Here is a 26,364-nt window from a genome sequence, read left to right on the forward strand (position 1 = left end):
ACTAGTTTGTAAATGTGTAAAAAAATTATGCCTACTAGGTGTTTGTAAAAATGCCTAAGTGAAATCGCGCATCTACTCGGTTTTAAGTAGAACTTGATTTAATTAGGTATCCGTAGGAATGCCTAATAACATGATAAAAAGGGTTTCATTTGTAGATGAAAACCCGTAGATGTTGTCTAATGAATAAAGTGTCTTTGATAATTAACGAGATTGCCTAAATGAGTTATTGAACACAAATTTGCATTTTTGTATGATTAAGGGTAAATGACTTTATAAGTCAAATTAACCAATGATGAAGTCGAATAGTAGTTTCGACATAGAATTCGTAAGATGGAATACTCGTATGTGAAAATAACTAATCTAACCGTCTTACGAATTATGATGATAGTTTGACTCGTGACAAGCTAAATGGAGGCTTGGGAAAGAAGCGGGTCAAACGGATCGAGTATGCGGAAAAGAGCATATCCGGATGTGAGATAAGTGAAACTTACACTTCTTTTGTAGAATACGTATATTCTATAAGCTATAAATACGATAAAGATAATATTCGAAATATGGTTTCTGACGCGTAATGATATGGGTCGGAACAAATATAAATGATAAAAACCATGGTTTATGGTAAAAAGGGGGCGAAACGGTAATTTATCCATGTAATGACTAAGAATTTATAAGTTCCGTTAAGATTGCCTTATAGTGTAACTAACAATGAGAAAAAGGGTAAAAATGGAAGTTTAGTCAAGCATCGACTAATGTAAATTGAACTTAAAAGGATCTTGTGGTAACATCCGAAATGGGTCGGATGTGTGAATTGGAAATTGAAGACCATGTTTTTAATCTATGTAAATGTTTGGTCATTTAGTCCAAACGGGTCAAATGTTGGTGATAACACCATTTGATAATATCTACTAATGATTGTTGTCAAGTCATATGTTAACATGAGCGAATAGCAATTTGGATAATTGCGACGCCATAGAATATCGGTTAATTAAAGCAAGGTATAAAACGGGTCTATATGTTGACTCGAGCCAGGTACGCATATATATAGATTTATAGTTAAAAGTGCAATGTTGATCAAATGCCTTAGCAAAGGACCCTTGTTGTAAAAGGAGAGACTAAGTTGAACAAAACGCCCTTGATGGGTAAATCGGGCAAACCACCTTTAAAAGTTGTTTAGAAATAAGCATTTTAATCAATTGAATCCTTAGGATAAGTATAAAAATGGATGATACGGAACGTTAGTGTCCAATGAATTAGCAGCACAGAACAACAATCTTTCTGTCGAAATGGACCCGTCGCGCCCCGCGACGGAGAAGTATTAAGACGTCGCGCCGCGCCACGGACTGAGGCGCCCCGCGAAAGCCAGGGCCAAGTCTGTTGCGGCCCGCGACAGACTACAGAGCTGGCAAATTGATTTTTATTTGTTGTTTGATGTTTAGAACTTGTTTAAACTATTATTTAAGCATCAAAACTAACTTTTAAGTTGGTTTTGATCACAGGTAAATATCAAGAGTTCCCGGATGAAGATCAAGCTCAACGAAGAACCGAACACAATGCAATTACAAGCTTCCGCACATAGTTTCGTTGTTATATTTACACGACGAATTTCTATCAAACAAGATGTAACGAATTAAAATTTAGTAAAGTTTTAATTAACATGTATTTTCATTATAAATGTAATCATAATTACATGTTTATTTTCGAAATCTGTACGAAAACCGATAATTAATAGTCAGGGTCTTACAGTTTGGCTTTCTAAACAATATGCTTTATTTTAAATTATATATATATAGGGTTAGGATTTAGAGAGAACGGTGAAAAATGTGAGAACGGTGAGAACGATTTTGGTGGTGACATGTGGCATTGATACTAAATTACACTAAGGGGTAATATTGTCAAAAAAACCACTCACATGAACTGGGTGTTCAAATAAAACGCCATAAAAAAACCCAATTCAGAAAAACGCCATTAAAATACTCAGTTAAAAACGCCATAAAACACCCAGTTCAGAAAAACACCATGAAAAAACTCAGTTGAAAACGCCATAAAACACTCAGTTCAGAAGAACGCCATGAAAATACCTAGTTAAAACGCCATAAAAACATCTAGTTCAGAAAAACGCCATAAAAACATCTAGTTCAGAAAAACGCCATAAAAATACCTAGTCTAAAACACCATAAAACCTGGTTAATTTTTTTTTTTGAAAAGTATATCAATAGTATACTCGTTGGAAAGATAAAAAAATGTTGAGTTTTATGGTGTAATTTTTTTCGAAAAATAATCACGTATAAAAAAGTTATTGTCGTTTAAATATGATGGGGGAAAATGGCATGTGATTAGCATGTGCACCTTTGTTTGGATCTTCCTATTTTACCCTTTCTGGTAGTTCCATGACCCCTATTATTTACAAAAATGCCAACGCATCAATCTCAGCCACAAACCACTAAGATCTTGTGGCTGAGAATCGTTCTCACTGTTCTCACACTTTGAGACGTTCTCTCCTGATCCTGTTCCTCTATATACCGGGCTATGATTCGAGTTACAGGAACAAGGGCCAAACCAACGACCCAAGAATGTGTCACACCCCAAAATTATCAGAGCATTGGCGTGACTGGACTGGTATCTTCATTGCACAGCGGAAGCAAATAAACTAAGTCTTTCGAGAAACTGAACACCCACTAAGTACTCGACTCTTCATGGTCCTCCTATTCCAACCGTGCTTTGTCTTAGAAATGCAACCTGAGAAAGAACATGCGAAAAGTCAACATAAAGTTGAGCGAGTTCATAGTTTGTTTGTAAAAGATCTGAAATAAATCTTTTGAGTTGTGAAAGGTTTGAAATAAATCTTTGGTAACCGGTTTTTGAAATAGTATTGAGAAAATGAATTTAAAAATCATTTTCTTGCCAAGTTATATGGAAACGTTGTGTTTGTAACACGTTATGTTCATAAAACCATGTATTTGTAAAGCCTTGTCTTTGTAATGTTCGCATAACCGTCAATGCCCACCCTGACTTTGACTCCATACCCCCATAATTCTTTGTATTTGCATAAAACATGGTAGTTAATTTGTATGAACAAGAAGTTTCCGTAAGTATAAAATCCCTGGTATGTAGCAGTGTAAGAGGACTTGTGATCACCAATGGTTTGCAAGGCCACTGACATATGTGAAGTGCAAATAGGGAGACTCAAACCTAGCAGATTTCGCCACGGCAAAGTATGTGGACAAAGTCACCCCACGGTCCGTTTCTAGTTTGGCCGGGGGCTGGGCTCGCTACACCCAGATAGATCTACCGCTCCTGTCCCTCGGTCCCTCCATGAGGACTAATGGCCCCATGTTGTTCCTATCCACTCACATGATCGTATAACACCTCCTTACGTTAACCATACCATGTAAAAATTTTTCGTAATTACTGTAACATATATTCCACCTCAGCCACCCTGGCTGAGCCTCCCCAGCCACCCTGACTGAGCTTTCCCAGCCACCCTGACTGAACTTTCCCAGCCACCCTGACTGAACTTTCCCAGCCACCCTGACTGAACCTTCCCAGCCACCCTGACTGACTCCTTAGTTATGAAAAATTATTCATATTTCGAAAATAAGCATTTGTTTTGTAAAAACCGGTATGTTTAGTATAAACCTTTCGTAAATCATTTGAGTTCCTCGAAATCCATTCGTGATATGATTTAGAAATACGAGTTTTGCGTTTGTTCAAAACTTTGTATGTTTCTGAAAATTGTGCATGTCTTTCCACCCCGAAAACATTTACAAAAAAGAATGTAAAACAGTAGTAAAAAGTGGGGGTTATGAACTCGCCTGAATATTCCTGTGCAAAGCTAGCTAATTTACGACTTCTTGATGTCGTTTCCAAGGCTCGACTTGCTAGCGTGCATTCTACAGTATTCCTAACACGGAATATCTAATAAGTTTCTAAGCAAGAACGGTAACCACGTGTTACCGAGCTCTACCGAATCGTTAACTGAATGATTTGACGTAAGTTGTTATCTTAACGAAAATGAATAAGTTATATTCGTTTAGCTTCATTTTATGAAGTCGTACGTTGATATATATAGGAATATTCGTATGAAAGTAATATATAATAGACTTGTATTATATATCGCGTTTTGAAACTTATAAATATATACATATGCCGTTAAGGCGTTTGACATGAATAGAAAAGAGTTATACTCATTCTACAAAAGAATCCTCGAGTTGTATTTGAAAATAAATAGGTAACTATATTTATTTTTATAAAAGAACTCGTTTTATTTGTCGTATGATATATGAAATAAATATAAGAACTATATTTATTTTATAAGGCGAAATCGTGTCGCGTGATATTTGAAATAAATATGCTATATTTATTTATAAAGGATTCGAGTTTATTTGAAATAAATATAATAATAACTATATTTATTTTTGTTGTCAAAATAATTTCCGTATCGTTGTGTCTCGTAAGTTGTAAGTCGTTGTCGAAGGAACTTTATATTTGTATCTCGTAAAAGTCGCTTTATAACAATAGTTGTCGTTTTACAAGAAAAGCACGTTTTTATAATAAAACTCGTTTTATTTTACGGGTTTTCTCGAAAAACGGGCAGAGTTTCCTCTGTTTTTGGATGCCCCGGACAACCAAGTTGCCGTTATTTTTACCAAAATTCAATCAATATTCAAACATAATATATTTACTTTGTCAATATATCAAGAGATGTAAACTATATTCACGTTGGTTCGAGCTCGTTCACGTAACGTTAACACTAAAAATAACAAAATAATCGTAACGTTAATTTTTACCAAAACTCTCGCGTCGAACAGCGGACTGAGTTAACCGGGTCTGAGTTGACCGAGTCAGCTCTCGTTGACTGAGTTGGGCCGAGTCGACTCGCTGAGTTGACCGAGTCAACTCAAACCGCTTCTGCCACAACAAATCTGACCGCATTGGACCCGTTTCGAGCTGAACCCGAACCACACCAGGTCTGACCCATTGACCCGAGTTGACTGAGTTGACTCGGTTTGACCGAGTCAAATCGAGTTGAACTGGGTTGAGTCGAATAGCACCGAGTTGAACCGAGTCGCGCTAAATTTCACCGAGTCGAACTGAGTCGAGCACAGATCTGATCCTTTAAATCCCGAACCTGAAAACCGAGTCAAACATGAACCGAACCAAACTTTGAATCACTTAAACTGAACCGAAACAGGTCAAAAGAAAATGATGGTTGAAGCCTGTTTACCGGACAGAACCCGTTGGTTCTGCAGCTCCGATTGCCGCCACACCACGCCGTCACGTGCCGCCACGCGCCACCATCTCTCTCTCTCTACATTTCTCTCTCTCCGTCTCGTTTCTCTCTCATCTCTTCAGCTCTCTCTCTCCGTCTCGTCTCTGTGTTTGCACCACCACCAGACGCCATCGCTCACCACCACCCGATGATGGTGGTGGTGGCCTGTTCTTGTCATCGAGGAAGAGGAGAGGGGGGGTGTCGCCGCCGGAGTGGGGAACCGAGGAGGGGTGTGCTTTGTCGGCCGGTCGGACTAAACTCCGGTCACCGGAGTTCATACGGAGAGGGAGAGGAGATCGAGAGGTGGGGGTTTGGCTGTATTGGGGGTTTTTTTTTGTTTGTGAGGAAGGTGATTCCTCTGTGTTGTTTATGAAATAGAGAGAGAATGGTATTTTATGTGTGTTGTTTGTGAATGTATAAGTAGTGGATGTATTTATAGACCACAATGACTTTTATGTCTATTGTGTATTTACATTTCATTCAGGTCTACGTTTTATCATAATAGTTAAAGATCTTTTGTAGAGATCTTGTGTTCCACCCTTTTGAGACACTAATGCCCTTTGAATCCTTTGATGAGATTTTAGGCAAGATTTTGTTAGGATTTTACTCATATCTTGAAGAGATTTTTGGAAAGATTCACAAGCAAATAAAAATCTTGTAGTAAAGATTAATATATTATGTGTAGGTTTAGGCTTGGGCCCAGGGCCCACAAGCCCGTCTCGTGTGTAGGTGGCCCGCAATTCCTATGAGACACCGTATCGCGACCTAAACTCCATAAGCTTAAAAATTTTCGTGTAGCATCCATATTTGTCGGTGTTGTCAGTATTCTGTACGGTTTCGATCCGTCGTCGCTTATCACCCAGCAGATTTTTCCGTAAACCATCGTCCGCGCATTGTAAAGTCGTATAGACGTTCCTGGCACTCCAAAGGCCTAATTAAGTTAATTTGCGTCGTAAACACTAATTATTATTGCGTTAATCCTCTGTTAATTACGTAATTAAGATCCGTAAATTACCGGTTGTCACAGAATGGAATCGTCGAGCGAAAACAGTTGACAACCTCCAAGAAGCAGCTTTTCTTGCTACCAGAGCTTTCTCCATCAATTAGGAATCTGATGCCGTCACTAAACACATTCTTAAATTGTAGCCATTTGTTGAGTGTTTTTTTTTGGTGTCTAATCCGCATATATATCACCATTGCCCTTGATTTTCTTGACTGCATATCTCTTAAATGTCAACATATACACGTGTGATTTAGTTTACGAAGATTTTTTAATGCCGAGAAACTATTGTTGATGAATGACGATGAATAGTAACTTTATTTTTATAATAATATATAGCTTTTTATTATTTTTTATTTAATATATTATAATAGTTTATTATTATATTTACTTTTAATAACATGTTTTTAATATTTTTTTACCTTTTTAAAACCATCTATTTCCTTTATCATTTTTTAATAATTCTCTTTTCTTTGTTTAGAAGATAAATTAATTTATCGATTAATTTGATACTTCGCTAATAATTTACATTTATAACTTTTTTCTAAAAACTTAAGTACGTAGTTCTGGTTGATTTTTCCCTGACATTCCGTTATAAGTTTTGTTAAAAACGAAGTTGTATTCAAAATAAAGTATTTATTTGGTATTATGAAATTGTACGATGATAAACTAAACCGTTCTTATGGTTTGACTTTCCAAACAATATACTTTATTTTCAAATCACGTCTATTTTACATTATTATTTGTTCGGTTTCACCGTAACGCGAGAGTACGTGACGTCAAGAAAAACTAGTTCCATTTAATTCCTAGTTTCCAACTAATTAAATATTTGCCAACGTCTGTATCTTAGACATTTATTTTTCCTCTCCGATCAAAGGTCTATGTTACTTCATATGTTTCACACACTTCTTAATATTCGTATTTGATTCGGATCATCGTATACACACATGATTTGAAATTTTATAATATACACACATGATTTGAATTTTTAGTGATTCTTTTGAAACTGTAAACAAATTTTATAATTCACTTTATCAAAGTTTTTTTATTTATATTTTGGAATTCAACATATATACACACATATTTTCAAATTTTAAATTAATATGTATTTATATCATAAATTTCACATAAAACATATCACATGAACTAGGTTAGAACCCCGTGTATTACACGGGTTAAATAAATGTAATTTTATATATTAAATAATAAAAACTTATATTTTTATGAACCTTGTATATTGTATGGGTTAAACAAATGTAATTTTATATATCAAATAATCAAAATGTTATATCTTTAAAAACATGTGTATTACACCAATTAAATAAATGTAATTTTGTATACTAAATACTAAAAACGTCGTATATTTAAAAAACCCGAGTATAATCGGGTTGAATAAATCTACCAAATAATAAAAAATTACATCCTTAAAAACCCCGTATATTACACGTGTTGAATAGATATAAAAAAGAGTTATATCTTTAAAAATCACGTGTATTACACAGATTAAATAAATGTATTTTTGTATATTAAATACTAAAAATATCGTATCTTTAAAAACCCGTGTATAGTCGGGTTGAAAAATCTACCAAATAATAAAAAAAATTATATCCTAAATAAATGTAATTTTGTATATTAAATACTAAAAACGTCGTATCTTTAAAAAAACCCGTGTATAGTCTGGTTGAAAAATCTAACAAATAATAAAAAAAATTATATCATTAAAAACCTCGCGTTTTATTCGAGTTGAATAAACATAATTTTGTATACCAAATAATAAAAAAAAGTTATGTTTTTAAATAATTAGGATAACATTTAATATTAATTTATTATTTATTTATATATTTAATATAAGATAAGTAGATAAGAGAGGTATTTGTTTTAAAAATATATTAAATTAACAATTTAGATTTGAGGATAATATTTTATTAAAGTATAATAAGATTTAATATTAATTTATTATTTATTTATTTAGATAAATATAAATTTAAGTATACCTTCAATGAATGACACATGTCCAAAAGTTGGTTTCTTTTATTATAGTAGTTAGAAGTTAGATGTTTTCATCCAAATATTAAATTAAATCGATGAATAAACATTTATTAATCATAACCAAGTGTTTATTTATCATTTAATATTTTAAAAACTAGATAGAATTGTCGGTAGGTGGGGGTTGAGTCCAACTGGCAAAATCATTGGCATTAAGGCTACATGATATGGTGATGGTCCTCCCTTGGAGGATGGTCCGCCACGTAAGCGCCACGTAGGATGGGCATGTGGATGGGGTAAAGAGGATGGAGGTATGGAAATGGGAGGATGGACCTAAAATGTATATGTATATATATTGTATATATAGGTGTGTGTGAGAGGGAAATGGTAGATTTTTGTCTTCTTGTGGATCATCCCCAACGTCCATACTCGACGCCAAGGACAAAGCCTGGGGGCGGCACGGTGTTTGGGTCGGCGCCGTTCCGGAACTATCCGGGGACGGTCCCCATACCCAGAAGCCTAAGGTGTTGCTCTCCTTGAGATCAAGGGCTCGAGCCCCATCGAAAACGGATTTAATGTTAATTTAATCCGTTAAAAAATAGAATTGTTGGTATTAATTATTTCACCAAATAATCACGTACTTAATCTTGAATGTGGTATTGTTTTTTTTTACGAATAAATTTATTAAAAAAATATTATATTAGAATTATAACATAGGTTATGATTGACTCATTTACAAAAAAATAAAAATAAAAATAAATCCTAGCATCCTGATGAGGGGGCACGTGGGTGTCCGTGATTATCATGACGTGTCAAAAATATATTTAGAAGAGTGAGACAATTATTTGTCCGTCGATAATAAATGTGTGTGTGTGTGTGAGAGAGAGAGGGTGGAGCGTGCGTGTGTGTATGGGGGGGGGGGGGTACATGTGAGGGATCTCAACATTGAGAAAAAGTGAGCGTCTGCACCTTCTTTATCTGAGATGCTATAATATGCTCGATTGTGAGTTACCTGTCTATGCTAATAGAGTAAAATCACGACAAGTTTTGTTACATGTCAAGACCATGACCACGACTACGGAAGTAGCAAAGTAAAATTTAATGTTTTATTCGGGAGGGTTTTTAGATTGTTTTGTTATCTCATGCTGTAAGAAAAACTATTATTTAACACGCCACTTTTTATAAAACCATTTAATAAATATAAATGTAAAAATTACAATTTGATCTCACATTATTTATAAGAAAAAAAATAAATTAAAGTAAAATAATACTGATTAAAAAAAGATAAATAAAAGTAAAATAATGCTGATTGCACATTTGATAAGTTGATAAAACACAATTATTAATTACACATTCATAAACTCAAAACATATCACAAAATATTAATTGAACCTCAAATCAAACTATGGAAATCAAATCAATTTCCATAATTAAAAAAAACCGACCTAAAACCATTAAAGCTTAAAAAGAATAACAAAAGTTACAACTAACAAAAAAACATAAACTTTAATCACTATCAAAAAAAAAAAAAAAAAAAAAAAAAAGTTATACCAGCACCAGCACGTACCTCACACCTTGGTCTATTTAACCTCCCACTCACCCCACCCCCACTTTCAAAATCAAAAACCGCATCTCTCTCTCTCTCTCTCTCTCTCTCTGCAACCACCGCCGTGACGACCATGTCAACCACCACACCATCGTCACCACAAATCACCATCAGATCCGTCTTCGCACAAAACATCGACACCGAATTCCGCACAATCTCCTCAATCATCGACGATTACCCCTTCGTTTCCATGGACACAGAGTTCCCCGGCGTCGTCAACCGCCCTAACCACCACCACTTCCACCACCACCACAGCCCCACCGACCACTACCTCCTCTTAAAATCAAACGTCGACGTTTTAAAACTCATTCAAGTCGGTCTAACCCTAACGGACGCTAACGGCAACCTTCCAGATCTCGGAAACCCTAACTGCCGTTACATTTGGGAATTCAACTTCAACGACTTCGACCCGTCACGTGATCAGCACGCTTCCGATTCCATTGAACTACTAAAGCGTCAAGGTATTGATTTTGAGAAAAATAAAAAATTAGGGATTTGTTCAGTCAAATTTTCGGAACTTATGATGACGTCAGGGTTGGTGTGTAATGAACATGTGAGTTGGGTGACGTTTCATAGCGGTTATGATTTTGGTTATTTGGTGAAGATGCTGACTGGACGAGTGTTGCCGGGTGAGTTGACTCGGTTTTTGGAATTGTTGAATGTGTTTTTTGGGGCTAGGGTTTATGATGTCAAGCATCTGATGAGGTACTGCGAGAGTTTGTATGGGGGGTTGGACCGGGTGGCCAAGACGTTGGAGGTGGACCGGGCGGTTGGGAAGTGTCATCAGGCGGGTTCGGATAGCTTGCTGACGTGGCATGCGTTTGAGAAGATTAGGGGGTTGTGTAATGGTGGGTTTGAGAAGTATGCTGGTGTGCTTTATGGGCTTGAAGTTGTTTGAGATGCTAGCTAGCTTGTAGAATTCTTTGCTAAGAATTTTAGTTGCAAATCGACAGATGTAAAGTTCTAGTATTTCTAATATGAATTAGCTGGTATTAATCGATTATTTCGTTTTTATTTACATATGCCTGTTTTACTGTTCCAGTAATCTTGTTGTGTGGTTTTTTCAAAATATATGAGTCGCTAGCTAATGTGGGTAGCTTCGGGGCGTTCTGATGTTCCCCTTGGAAACATTAGGTATATGGGTCCCTTGGGGAGTGTTCTCATTGAGGAGGAACACATATAGTATGTCTTGCTAGTTCATATCTTCAACTGGAAGTAAGATAGGGGCAACCTGGATATAACAGAAGCACACACTACACTATATTTCTAAACATAAATCAATTCGTTTTATGGTTTATCAAAAGTTTGGATGGATGTATTGCTGTTCTGATATTGCGTTCGGAGTTGAAAAGGTATTATCGTTTTTTATGCTAGAGTGAGTTTTGTAGAACCTTGTTGCAAGGCACAATAGTTCCTTTTAACAACAGCTTTATGGTTTCTATCAGGTATACTTGCTATTGGTAAAGTGTTCTATTTATTTTGCGGAACTTACAAAGATGTTTTTTTTTGGATACGTGGGTGGGGGTGCTAGTGTCCTGTGTCTCATTTGCCTCGACTTGGCTTAACTTACATTTAAACTGGAAATTAACCTATGTTTTGAAAGTAGTCTGTCGGTGCATGAAAAAGTGTCTTATATATGGCATAGTTATTAAAGGCGCGAGGCGCACTTAGGGCGATTTGTTGGGCCCGGGGCTTTATTTGCGCCTAGGCGCCCCGGGGCGCTCGCTTTAATAACTATGATACATGGTACGTTATACCGTTCTAAATGCTAACAGACCCTAAAATCTCTCTGTTAGTAAATTAAATTGTTTTAAAAATCTTTTGTTGACACTTTATCATAGATTTACTGTTTTGACATATGACCTTTTAGTGGCTAAGGGTTGAAATATAGCAGAATATATATTTACATCTTTAGGCAGAATACATATTAATATCAATGGAAGTGCTTCTATATTTTTGAAAAAAAAAAGTTGCTGCTGTAGTTCTTGATATGGATTGGATAACTGGATGCATTATCAGTAACAACTAACAAGAGTTTGTTGTTTCAAACCATGGTTTAAAAAAACGTTCGAGGCGTCCGTATTGAGGCGCGCCTCGAGGCGAAGCGGGAAGAAATCATTTTTGAGGTGGCGCCTTGCAGGCTATTTTTATACGTACGCCTCATTGGTCCGAGGGGGTCGTATCTAGCAGAGGCAGTCGTTTATGAAGAGGCGTGCGTTTCCGATGGGAACCGGAGAATTAGGGTTTTGTTCATTGGAGAAGACGGCTGTAACAACAACTGATGCTTACCAGGTGCGGCACTGAAGAAGAACCACTGCAGATGGACATGTAGCGTGGACGGTCCAGAAGAAACAAAGCATATGGAATGACGGCTGTATCAACAATTAGGGTTTTGGATGGAGAGTGGAGAGGTTTTTAGGGGGTGTTTGGTGTTGCGTTTTCAAAACTGCGTTTTGAAAAAGCATGTAGGTACATGCTTCTCCAAAACTGCGTTTTGGAGGCAGATAATCACTTTTTCATCCAAGCACTTTTTTAGATTATTTACGTTTTACAAACGCAATAATCAAATAATCACTTCAAAACGTAATCCCAAACACCCTCTTAGTTGACGATTAGGTCTGAAGAAGTTGACGTGAGTTTTTATAAACTTGGGTTCTTTCTTAAAACTTGGGCTCTTTTTTAAACTTGCGCTCATTCCTATAAATCAAGAAATTTTGACTTGGCCCAATGAATTCTAGAAGTATTTATTAGAATTTTGAAGTATTATTTTATTTTTTATAAGATATATAAAAATTATATTTATTTATTAGTTACGCCTCGTTTCGCTTCGAGGCTTATGCCTCGTGAGGCGAAGGGAAAACGCCTCGAAACTCGATTCCGTGTTTTTAAACCTTGTTTCAAACTACAACATCAGAGCTTGAATACTATTTTTATTATAATCTGCATAACCCTTTTGACTGTGATTTGGCACTGGTAATAGTTAAATTACCGAAAGACTTTATTCTCAAAAAGTAATGAATAAGTGCTTGTTTCATAAGAAAAAAACACCTGAAAGCATACCTGTACAACAGTAACTATGATCTACAAAACACTGGAGCCAAGTACAACTTGTAAAGTCCTGTGTTGTGCGCGAGGCGACCTCAGGCTATGGGTGGTGCGCTTCATTTGATGGCAGGTGAGCTCGGTACAGGAGACTGCTTGATCGGTTGCTCTTTGGATTCTAGTAAGTTTTTTTATATCCTGTTCAGTATTCCCATTTCTTTTTTATGTATGATGGATTAATTTTCTTGCTTCTGCTAAGTTACTTCTTTTTTCTGGTTCTCATAAATATGTTTCTTAGTTGCTCTCTTGCTGACTTCCATTACTTTTAGCTAGTAGTTGGTAACTTCTTTATTCTGACTTTGATACTTATTTGTTTCTTAATTGAATGTGAATGATATGTTCTTAATGTTTATGTGCTTTTTTTTAGTAAGTGTGTGTGTCTTGATTTATTTATGAAAATTTGTGTTTACCCATTTAGTAAGTGTTAATGTTTATGTTGATGAAATTTTTTTAATGAGCTTTTGCCTGTTCTTGTATATATGCCGATGATGTCAATTTAGTTATACCCTCTTAGTTGCATTTTCTTATTAAAAATCCTAGTAGAGTAGCATATCAACAGAGCTGTTAAGTTCTAGTCTTTCTTTCTAATATGAATTTAGCTGCTAATAATCTATTTATGGTTTTTGTTTGTTACATATGCCTGTTTTATACCATGTTTCACTAATTATTCTTTTGAGAATTTTTGATGACTTGATGGAAGTCCTACGTTTGATCTGTTTTAGGCATTTTATCTTCCAGTAATCTTTTGTGTGTGTTAGTATTTTAATCGTGTTTGCCATTTGAGCCTTTTGTGTGTGTTTCCTTTTTATATCATTTTACTACAGCTCACACATAAAGTCATAGATAATTTTGCTAAACATGCCCTTAGTCTCTTGTCTATATCCCTGTTTTCAGTTACGTCTGTTCCAAGGTTTAAAAAAACGAAAACGAGTTTCAAGGCGTTTTCCCTTCGCCTCACGAGGCGTAAGGCCGAGGCGGTATTAATAAATAAATATAACATCAAAAAAAGAGTTTTCTCATCAAATTTCATTAGATGCAATAGTTAAAACATAAAAAAGATTCAACACATTTAAACAGATTATCATACACATTTAACAGCACATTCTGTACAGATTAAACAACATAGGATTGCAGGAACATCAAGTATTATACAACAAGTATTATACATCAAATATTATCTAAACGAATAAACTGAATACATAATACAGGATTACAGGAACAGCTACAGTAAATATACAGAATACAGGATTATACAGCAAGTATTATTAACAGCAGCAAAATCGGAATCATTAGCAGCAGCAATAATCAGAATCAGATTAAAACAAGAACGACAAGAATAATCGGAATCATTAACATCAGAATTAGATTAAAACAAGAACAGCAGCAATAATCGGAATCATTAACATCAGAATCAGATTAAAACAAGACTAGCAGCAGCAATAATCGGAATCATTAACATCAGAGTTCAGATTAAAACAAGAACAACAGCAATAATCGGAAGTTCAGAATCATTAACAGCCGCAAGTATTATTAAAAGCAGAAAAAAACATTAACAGCAGCAATATTTATTCATGATCGATTAAACAAAGCATTGAGAATGAATTAACAATCATCAAAAGCAGCCATAACAGAATCAATTAACAGCAGCAAGTATCATAAAATAAGCCATAAATCAATTAACAATCATCATCAATTATTAAGAATGACCGATTAAACAAAGCATTAAAGAAAACTTACCTCTATTGAAGATTGAAGAAGAATCACGATTTCAAGATTGCAGATGGGATTTTGTGTTTTTGGATGTAGATACTGATCAACCCTATAAAGATATTTAAAGAAACAAAAAAAAGTCGCGCTAGTTTTATTATTGCCGCCAATAAGTTTGGCACCTAAAAAAACCCTAATCTATCCCGCCTAAAACATACACGTACGCCTCGACAAAATAGTTCCGCCTCGAAACGAAACGTGCGCCTCACACCACTGAGGCGTACGTATAATATGTGTCCCTTAGGCGCCTCCTCATATATGATTATGCTCTGTTCCGCCTCGAGGCGCGCCTCAGCACGGACGCCTCGGCCGTTTTTTTAAACCATGGTCTGTTCACTGTAGTTCTTATATATGCACTGAACTCCTATTTGCCCGACTTAACCTACATTTAAACTGGAAATTAACTTATGTTTGCTCTGTTCAATACTTCTGTTGTTGTTTTCTCATATTCTTTTTCTGAATGACCATATGACTTCATGTTCCTTCTCATGTTCTTTTCCCTTTATGTGTAAGATGTTCTTATTCCTTAACCTCTTGTAAGTAAATTATTTTTTCTGATTCCCGGCAACTTATATATATGTGTGTGTGTGTGTGCGAGTGAGTCTTAGTTGCTGGCATTTGTTACTTCTGTTGGAGAAAAAAAATAGAAGATGAAGGTTATCAAGAGTTTTAATTGTCGTTCAATTGAGTTATATTAGGATTGGGATTTGTTTTAATTTAGTTTGAGTTATATTAGGATTAGGATTAGGATTAGGATTTGTTTGGTTTATATAGGGATTTTATAAACCATTACTTGCGTTATATAGTATGGGTTCTAGAGTGAACACTAGTGTATTTGCGATCTGAGTGAACAAATCCTGGCCACTGTTTACACACGTATATGGCTAAGATTTCATCATCAAATCGTAACATACACTAGTATATTTCATCATCAAATCCTGACAATTGATTTACGCACGTGTATGGCCAGGATTAGTTCGCTCGGTTCACAGATACACTAGTGTTCACTCTTGAACTTAATCCTGTGTCTAATTATTTTAATAATGAGTCACGAGACGGGTTAGTCTCCACTTTCCAAAATCGTTTTGTTTGATCTTCAACGACCTGGGCCTTCAACTTCTAGTTAGTAGTTGATAACCTCTTTATTTCCGACTTCTCTTAGTTATGTGCTTTGTAGTTGTACATAACTACATATGCTCTTGATTTACTGATGGCAGTTTTGTTAATGTGCTTTTGTCTATTCTTATATTTATATATTTATATCCTGCTGATATAAATTTTGTTACTCTCTTAGTTGCATTTTTTGTTGCTCTGCAGCTCATGTTTACATTTTGCATATCTATGCTGCTGATGTAAATTTTGTTATGTACTTTCTTCAGCATTAATTTTTTGTCAACCTTTTGGGTTTTATAATCTGATTGTGATCTGTGAAATGGACTCTGCTGAGTCATCGGATACTGCATACTTGTATTATTACCTGGCCATATAGACTTGTTCCGTTTGTTTTGTACTACCTGTAGTCATAGTATATATGCCAAGTGTTTTAGTAGTTAGATTAATGAATGCGTTCCCTGTATGAATTATAGTTTATAAACAATTTAGAAGTGTTTTCCTAAAACAAGTGTGCCTGCTCGCCTTGCCCTTTTAAGTGCATGTTAAGTCAACAATCTATATGTTTAGCGGCTCTTTTATTTTCAACTATAGAAGTATATGCATTTAGCACCCGAATGAACAAGAAGTGAATTGATTATCCTACTATACATTTACAAGCTAAAAAGGAATAGTCCCAGGCAGCTTGCCTGGCACTTTCCTATTGGACCAACCAACTTTTAATTTAATTTTATTTCCAATTTAAAATTACGCTTTCGTCCTTCGTTTAAAATTACGGTTTTGTCCACAGCTAAAAAATTAAATTATAATTTTGCCCCTAGCTAAAATTACGTTTTGCCCCCAACTCAAAATAAAATTATAATTTTGCCCTTAGCTCAAAATTACGCTTTTGCCCTCGATTCAAAAACTGATTTTTAATTTTGTTCCCAGTTTAAAATTACGGTTTCACCCCCCGTTTAAAATTACGTTTTTGCCCCCAGTTCAAAATAAAATGTTGTTTTTCCCTCCAGCTCAAAATTACGATTCTGCCCTCAGCTCAAAATTAGGTTTTTGCCTCCAGTTCAAAATAAAATTATGTTTTCCCCCTAGCTCAAAATTATTAGCTGCCTGTCACTTCCCTATTGGACCAACTCATTTTTTATTTAATTTTATTCCCAGTTTAAAATTACGCTTTCGTCCTTCGTTTAAAATTATGTTTTCGCCCCCAGCTCAAAATAAAATTATACTTTTGCCCTAGCTCAAAATACGCTTTTGCCCTCGATTCAAAAACTGATTTTTAATTTTGTTCCCAGTTTAAAATTACGGTTTCACCCCCCGTTTAAAATTACGTTTTTGCCCCCAGTTCAAAATAAAATGTTGTTTTTCCCTCCAGCTCAAAATTACGATTCTGCCCTCGGCTCAAAATTAGGTTTTTGCCTCCAGTTCAAAATAAAATTATGTTTTCCCCCTAGCTCAAAATTATTAGCTGCCTGTCACTTCCCTATTGGACCAACTCATTTTTTATTTAATTTTATTCCCAGTTTAAAATTACGCTTTCGTCCTTCGTTTAAAATTATGTTTTCGCTCCCAGCTCAAAATAAAATTATACTTTTGCCCTAGCTCAAAATACGCTTTTGCCCTCGGTTCAAAAACTCTTTTTTAATTTTGTTCCCAGTCTAAAATTACGGTTTCGCCCTCTGTTTAAAATTACGTTTTTGCCCCCAGTTAAAAATAAAATGTTGTTTTTTCCTCTAGCTCAAATTTACGATTCTGCCCTCAGCTCAAAGTTACGTTTTTCCCACAGTTCAAAATAAAATTATGTTTTCCCCCTTAGCTCAAAATTATGATTTTGCTCTCAGTTTAAAATCATGATTTCGTCTCCTGTTCAAAATATAATTCCGATTTTGCCCTCTGTACAGACATACATGTTATGAGAGAGAAATATTTGTCTTATTGCCCCGCAACGCGGGCGGGGCAAAAACTAGTTCATAACAATTTGAATTTGGAATTCTTTTCCAACTACATGAATTGTATGTTACCTCCTCACTTTTTTAATATTTTGAGCAAAATGTTTTCTATAAGGCTTCTTTGATTTTCTAAGTTATAAATTAAAAAGTGATAAGAACATGCTCATAGTTTCCACGGTGATGTTTTTGGAGTTGGAACCTATTAAGCATTGGTAGGTAGCCATTAGATCATGCTTAAAGTCCGGTTGTTAATTTAGCCTCGTTGCTTGAGATATCTGCAGCATTATAAGGTAAAATTTTGAAGTTCTCCTGCAATGCGGGATTAAGATTTCTTGAGCATCGTGTCCAAATTATGAACTAATAATACACATTGTATATGGTTTCAAAATTGGCCCTATAGTGTTAAGTATATTTTGCTGATGTAGAATCCCACAAAATAATAATGATAATATGTGATCATCGGAAGCATGCAATCACCAGGCATTTCTGGTGTTCTTGAGGCTACTTTTCTGAAGCTCATGCTAATGCTATCATGTGGCAGCTGATTTACAGGATAGCTTCTCGAGGGTCACATGTTCCTCTATTTATATTTGCAGGCGAATGTCTTCATCTCCATGAGAGTGTCGCTGCAAGAGCATACTTGGTTTCGTTTATTTAACAGAGATTGTCGTCTTGCTTGTCTGTGAGTCAAGTATGTCTTTTAATTAGTTATTTGTTACTCCCATACGATGAAAGCTGTAATGGTTTATTTATCTTTCCTGTAGCGTTTTAGAATGTTAATAAATATTAGTCAAATGCCTAGAGTGATTATCCTAAAAAAAAACTTTATAAAGAGTTGGGTGGTCCGGTGCCTATTTAGTTAAGAATAGGCTAAATGGAAATAAATTGTATGCCTAACAGATGTAGGTTTTTTGATGTGAGGTATAACATATGAGAAGTAGGACCATTGGGCATTGGTACAATTACTTTTGTAGATGATTTGTTTGGCTGATCTACTCCAAGCTAAGAAAATCCAATTGAGCAATTGATTCCGGGTTAGTTTCTTGAAAGCAATTGAATCCACCTTTACTAGGGTTGTAAGCTAAGTGGATGATTAGTTAACTTCAGAGAGCTCAATCTAGGGTCGTTTAGAACATTTTTGTCTAAGCTTGAACTTGGCTCATAACTAATTTTACAAGCTAAAGCTTAGCTCGTTTATTATTTAATTTATTTATATATTTTCTACTTAAATATAATTATTTATTAATTCTAATAATATATATAACAATTTTTGTTATGTAATTATATAATAAAAATGTAAGCATTGTTACATTTATAAAAGTAATGTGCGTTTAAGCCCGAAATCCTGATCAAAATCGGTTGATGAAGTTCGGTATTAGACAACTATTATAGGTTTAGATATGTTTATATAATAGAGGGACTAATATGTAATTATGTAGTCTATGTATATCCTTTGTACTCCTTTATCATTCATACAATATACAAAATACAATTACTCTGATTATCTTGGTATCAGAGCACAGCTCCCAAAAACCCTAACTGCCGTCACCTTTTTTTTTCTGCAGCCTTCTAATCTGCATCATCTCTTCAACCGAACAATGGCCCTGCTTGCTCCATTTACCACAGCCGAGAAAACCAGTCACAATTCCCACAAGTTTGCTTTTACCCTCTCACCCTCTAACTATGGTCACTGGAAAACTATGATACACCCTTTTCTTGTCACAAACAAACTTTTTGATTACGTTGATGGGACTATTCCTTGCCCAGATCCTGTGATAACCGTCCCTAACACAGACGCTGCTTTACCTCTTACAACCCGTTCAAACCCTAATCACACCACATGGGTTTCTAATGATGCTCATGTACGAATGCTGCTGCTATCCACCATCTCTGAAAGTGCCTTCCAGCATATTCAGGGCACCACTTCTAGGGAGTTATGGCTAGCCTTGGAACGTGCTTTTGCCCCGCATTCAATCTCTCGTGAATACACCTTGAAGTCACAACTACTCAGGATCCAGATGCAACCAGAAGAATCATCTACTGCTTATCTCACCAGAGCCAGACAATATGCTGATGCCCTGGCCAACATAGGAGAACCCTACAAAGAAAAAGACTTGGTCATGCTGGTTGTGACCGGTCTTCGTGATGAATACGATGGCTTTAAATCTCAGATTGTAGGTCGTTCTGCACCTACACCTTTCTCTGACCTCTTTGCACTACTTGCTGATCATGAATACATGGTAAAAAAACCTGACACATCCTCTGTTCAGGCATTCACGGTCACCAGCAAAAGTTCCTCAACCCCACCTACAGCCCCGTCCTTACCAGCTGATACAGTTCAGTCTCTACAACAGCTCCTATCTCAGTTGGGGTTACAGGTGCAGCCCCAATCTTCTTCATCACAGCAGCCCCAGCAACAGGCTTTCTATGGGTCTAGGGGTAGAGGTCGGAGCTCTTCATATCGTGGTTGTGGGGGACGTGGCAACTCTCGCTACAATAACAATCCTAACCACAACTCCTACAACAACAATGGTAACAACAGAGGACAATTTAACTGGGCATCTAATCAAAACACTGTCTTTGGTACTTGTAACAGGTGTGGAATCGGTCACATCCCGTCACATTGTCCTAACCGGGATCCCAGTACCCTAAGGACAGCACCAGCAGCAGCAAACTTTGCTGATTATCGCTCACAAGCTTCAACAACTTGGCTGCCTGACACTGGATGCAATGGTCACTCTGCCATGGATCACAACGGCCTTGATCACTCAGAACGATACTATGGTAAGGATTCCCTCCTTGTTGGTAATGGTGAAAGTTTACCCATTTTACACATTGGCTCCACCAAAATCTATTCGCCACACAAAACCTTTACACTTTCCGATATTCTTCATGTTCCACAACTTAAAAGAAACCTTTTTTCCGTTCAAAAATTTTGTCAAGATAATAATGTTTTCTTTGAATTTCACTCGACTTTTTTTTGCTGTGAAGGACACGTGTACACGGAAAACCCTCCTCACGGGTCCAAGTAACACGTGTACACGGAAAACCCTCCTCACGGGTCCAAGTAACAACGGGCTCTACTCCCTTTGTGTGCCATCCATCCGTCCTCTACACAAAGTTGCCTTTTCTGCTGTTCGTGCTTCTCAAGATACATGGCATCGAAGACTTGGACATCCACATCCAGATCTATTGAAGTCTATGTTATCTCTTTTTTCACTTCCTGTTAGTAATAAAAGTTTGTCATCCTCTTGTACCTCGTGTCATATGGGGAAATCCTCAAAACTTCTTTTGTTTCCTACGACTTTTAAGAGTAATAATGTTTTGGATTTAATTTTTTGTGATGTGTGGGGTCCTGCACCAATTAAATCATTGAATGGTGATTCTTATTTTTTACTATGTGTTGATCATTTTACTCGTTATATGTGGATTTTTCCCTTAAAACATAAATCAGATGTGTGTGTTACATTCAAAAATTTTCATGCTATGGTTGAACGACAATTTATGACCAAGCTCAAATCTGTCCAAACTGATTGGGGTGGGGAGTTTCGACCTCTCTCTCCCTTTTTTACCTCTCTAGGTATCATTCATCGTCTCTCTTGTCCCCACACTAGTGAACAAAACGGATTTGTTGAGAGACGCCACCGACATGTAGTGGAAACCGGGCTTACTCTTCTTGCTCAATCCGGTGTGCCTCAAAAATTTTGGCACTTTGCCTTTGACACTGCGGTTTACCTAATCAATCGAATGCCATCCAGAGTTGCTTCCAAAATCTCTCCCTTTGAACACTTATTTCAACACCCACCTGATTTATCTTTCTTACGTGTTTTCGGATGTCAATGTTATCCTCACTTAAGTCCCTATAATCCTCACAAAATGGATTTTCGTTCTTTACCATGTGTTTTTCTGGGATATAGTACATCTCATTATGGCTATCGTTGTCTTGACTTGGCCACAAATCGTTTATATGTTGCACGACACGTTCGCTTTAATGAACAACTCTTCCCTTTTGCTCAACAGTCCATCCCATCACCTACTCCATCTCCCACTGATCATTCGCCTTATGTCTCCTCTTTTCCCTCCCACAAACCTGACATTCCCGACTCAACCACCGAACCTGCAGTCTCTACTTCCAGCTCATCCCCACCACCGGCCCAACACCAATCCACTGACTTACCCAATTCCCCACCACAATCGTCCCTAACCTCTTCCCCACCACAACCGACCCAACAATCTTCTCAAACTCAGCCCACAAATATAGCCCAATCACCAGCTACATCACACTCTCCACCACTACCCACCCGTCCTCGTCCTGCCAACCTTCGCCAAAACCCACAAAAACCTAACCGCTACGACCCCTGAGCCTACCATACCACCACAGGGTCCAATGATCTTGAACCTACTACTTTCACCATTGCTAACAAAAGTCCTGAATGGCGTCATGCCATGTCTGAGGAATACAAGGCCCTCATGAAAAATGGCACATGGACTCTTGTCCCTCTGGTATCAAATGCTAATGTTGTTGATTGCAAATGGGTGTATAAACTTAAACGGGATCAAAACAGTGCTATTACTCGATATAAGGCTCGATTGGTTGCCAAGGGCTTCAACCAGCAACCTGGAATTGACTACCATGAAACCTTCAGCCCTGTAGTCAAAGCAACCAGCATTCGTGTTGTTCTTTCACTAGCGGTTACATGTGGCTGGTCTCTTAGACAATTGGATGTGCAGAATGCATTTTTACACGGTGATTTACATGAGACCGTCTATCTGAGACAGCCACCTGGGTTTACAGATCCTACTAGACCGAATCACTTATGTCTTTTACACAAGTCATTATATGGTCTGAAGCAGGCACCTCGAGCATGGTTTCAGTGGTTGTCTCATGCTCTTCAGCATTTGGGGTTTCAAGGTTCCAGGACAGATCCTTCATTATTTATCTATTCATCTGCAGGTACTATTCTCTATATGTTAGTATATGTCGACGACATCATTTTGGCAGGCAACAATCCAGCCGCGATTGACAGTGTGGTAAAAAATCTGAGTTCCATCTTTGCTATTCAAGATATGGGTGCTCTATCTTATTTTCTGGGAATTGAAGTTCAGTCTAAGGGCCCTGATTTACTCCTCTCTCAAAAGAAATACATTTTGGAGCTCTTGGCCAAAGCAGGACTTTCTCGATCTAAGCCTGTTAATTCTCCCTGTTCTCCCTCGGTTCATCTGGCTCTTGGTGACAGTCCAAGCTTTGATAATCCCGTTCGGTATCGCCAGATTGTAGGGGCTCTACAATACTTAACATTGACACGTCCTGACATAGCATTTGCTGTAAACAAAGTTTGTCAGTTTATGCACTCTCCGACAGAGAACCATTGGTCCGCGGTTAAACGGATCCTTCGATATCTACAGGGCAGTCTAAATCACGGTCTCCTCTTCTGTCGGTCCTCTAGCTCCACTTTGCATGCTTATACAGATGCTCATTATCGGTCTTTGACAGCATATTCTGATGCGGACTGGGCTGGTTGTCCTGATGACCGTCGTTCCACAGGGGGATTTGCTATCTATCTAGGCTCTAATCTCATCTCTTGGTCAGCTCGAAAACAACGTACTGTCTCTCGGTCATCCACTGAATCGGAATATAAAGCATTAGCTAATACAGTTGCTGAACTTACCTGGCTGGATTCTTTACTGCGTGAACTTCGTGTCCCTGTGAAGTCGGCTCCTATCTTATGGTGTGATAATCTCGGTGCCACATATTTATCTGCCAATCCCATCTTTCATGCTCGTACCAAACATGTTGAAGTTGATTTTCATTTTGTGCGAGAAAAGGTTGCTCAAGGGAAACTTGCGGTTCGGTTTATCTCTACACATGATCAGATTGCTGATGTTTTCACAAAGCCATTACCTTCTGAACGATTTGCAATTTTAAGAGAGAAGCTACAGCTCGTTCCCCGCGCTTAGCTTGAGGGGGAATATTAGACAACTATTATAGGTTTAGATATGTTTATATAATAGAGGGACTAATATGTAATTGTGTAGTCTATTTATATCCTTTGTACTCCTTTATCATTCATACAATATACAAAATACAAAATACAATCACTCTGATTATCTTTCGGGCTCAAGCACTCGCTCGTTTTTAAATGAGCTCCAACTTATGCTTCAACTCGGATTGATCTCCTTTAAGCTTTAGATTGTTTCTAGCCTTCTTCTAAAGCTTGAACTTGGCTCATGAGTAATTTACAAGCTAGATCTCGACGTGTTAATAATCCTGTATCCCTTTTATTTCTTCCATCATGATTTCAATCGACTCCTTGTTGTTGAATTCCAGATTATTTCTTGACTTACAAATTTGCCATATAGTTGTCATGAACACAACTCCAGTTACTTTTTTCCATCTCCAGAGTAATTTACAAACATTCCGTACCCAGTCATGCCGATATTTGAACCCAAGGAGCTCTTTACAATGCACTGCGTGCTCCCCGTATTTATCCATACAAGCTTTACGGCATGTCGTACAAGTTTCATCTTCTGGGTACATAGGGATTATCAACCGGTATTTAAGGATGGCTCTGTATTCTACTGCAGACATGCATTGTCCTAGCCCCTCAATTGGGATAACGGTCAAAAAATCCTGAGCATGGGGACCCTTCAGGCACTCAAGCACCGCCTTTTGGCGAGATGACAAATCAAAAATTTCTCCGAGTCTCGGCATTTCAAGACAAAATCTTTCATGATCCATCCTGGAATTGATAGAGAATTGCTAACAGAGTATTCGCCAAGGTTATTTGTGGCTTCAAGGGGGCGGTGTCCTTGTTAGAGAAACCGCTAATATTAAAGTTCGGGAGAGAGACATTTAAGAGTTCGAGCGCCTGCTGATAGTCCGGGTCGAGCCCGACAACCCCATTGTTTCGAAGGATATGATCATGTAGTTCCCAAGACTGAGCTCTAAATGCCACAAAGGCATAAACCTCAACATCTCGAGCTAAGAGGAGGCCCAAACCACCTAGACACATTGGCAGAGATGCTAGACGCCATTGGAGGTCACCGAAGAAGGGGCCACCACCCACAACTATGTCTTCTATGGCCTCCCAGAGGCTATCATCGAAACGAGATGCCGCATCCACCATTAAATGGGGTTGACAAGTCCGCAGCCCAAAAAGTAGCTTAGCAATCCCCATGCACGACCTTAGGAGAAGGAGTTTACATTGGGGATCCCTAAGGCAGGGCAAGAGTTTCATGAGGTCAACCGCCCCCAAGGCCCGCTGTCCTGCCAACTGGTTAATTGAACTTGGATATGAAGTTTACTCTCGAGCTCACTTGTTAACTGAGCTCCAATTTAGGCACATCTCATTTTTTACCCCGGCCACCAACTAGCTAATCATACACTTTAAACACCTAGGCAATATGTTCAACTTAGTACATGCACATTCTTTTTTTCTGTGATTCTTTGGGATGGTCATCTTCCTATTATATTTGCACATATTGTTGATTAATGCTTAATATTGTTATTGTAAGGCCATATTGCAAAGTAGAAGCAACAATAATTTGACCTTCTGGTGTTTATACAGTAATCCCCTAGACAAACAATGGACAGTAGCTCATGGACTTGGGAATCATAGGTTGTACCAGAAGAGTGCATTGTTGGATTGTACCATACAACTCTTTATTGCATGAGGGTCATCACATTTTTCTTATATAGTAATCTTAGAGAGTAATCTGTTTGGTATGAGGTAATGAAATGGACGAGGGAATGGAATGGGCGAAGGAATGGAATTGATGAGGTAATGGAATGGATCACTCCCATTCCATGTCTTGTTTGGTTGTCATGTGAGAATAGAATGAATCATTACTTTTTGTTGTTTGGTATGCGAGAACAGACGAAGGAATAAAATTGGATGGCAGTGGTCAATGATGGGCGGTGATGGTGGGTGGTGATAGGTGTCCATTGTAGTAGTGGCGGTTGGCAGTGGTGGTGGGTGGGGATGGCGGCAGGTGGTGACAACAGTGGTGGTGGTGGGTGGCAACGGTGGTGGGTGGCGGCAGTGGTTGGAGGTGGTAACGGCGGTGACGGTGATCGCAGGTGGTAGCGGCGGTTGCGGTAGGTGGTGGCGGTAGATAGCGGTGGCGAGGTTGGTGGCGACGACGAAGGTGGCAGCGGCGATGATCGAAGGTGGCTGGTGGCGGTGATTGGAGGTGGCAGCGACGACAGTGGGTGGCGGCGATGGCGGTGGCAGGGACGGAGGTGGGTGGTGGCGGGAGGTGGCGGAGGTGGAGGTGGGTGACGACGGCGGATGACGGTGGTGGTGGGTGGGTGGTGGTTGTTAATGAAGGGTGAAAAAGGAATGGAATGAAAAAAAAAACAGGGGGATGAATGGAACGATTTTGAGGGAATGAAATGCATTTTGGAAAGGACGATTCCATTCAATTGACCAACCAAACACTCTTTTCTTCATTACTTCACAATGGTCCATTTCATTCAACCTCTCCTTCCTAGATACCAAACGCTATCTAAATGAGTGTTATAAAGTTCATGATGTATAATATAAATGAGTTCTGCATCCCATAACAATAATGTATA

General features: G+C 37.6%; 2 protein-coding genes across 2 annotated transcripts; one reads left to right on the forward strand and one right to left on the reverse strand.

Annotated features, from left to right (window-relative positions):
* The first annotated feature begins 9,858 nt into the window (after positions 1 to 9,858).
* Positions 9,859 to 10,881, forward strand: LOC110912868 (probable CCR4-associated factor 1 homolog 11). The gene has a single exon (XM_022157697.2). The coding sequence runs from the start codon at positions 9,935 to 9,937 to the stop codon at positions 10,757 to 10,759; it is 825 nt and encodes a 274-aa protein (XP_022013389.1). The 5' UTR covers positions 9,859 to 9,934; the 3' UTR covers positions 10,760 to 10,881.
* A 14,751-nt stretch (positions 10,882 to 25,632) lies between these two features.
* On the reverse strand, positions 25,633 to 26,187 carry LOC110914470 (leucine-rich repeat extensin-like protein 5). Its single transcript, XM_022159257.1, has one exon. It carries the CDS (start codon positions 26,185 to 26,187, stop codon positions 25,633 to 25,635), a length of 555 nt encoding a protein of 184 aa, XP_022014949.1.
* Positions 26,188 to 26,364: the final 177 nt, after the last annotated feature.

This window comes from Helianthus annuus, chromosome 15, assembly GCF_002127325.2.
Source record: "Helianthus annuus cultivar XRQ/B chromosome 15, HanXRQr2.0-SUNRISE, whole genome shotgun sequence".
Classification (NCBI taxonomy): domain Eukaryota; kingdom Viridiplantae; phylum Streptophyta; class Magnoliopsida; order Asterales; family Asteraceae; genus Helianthus; species Helianthus annuus.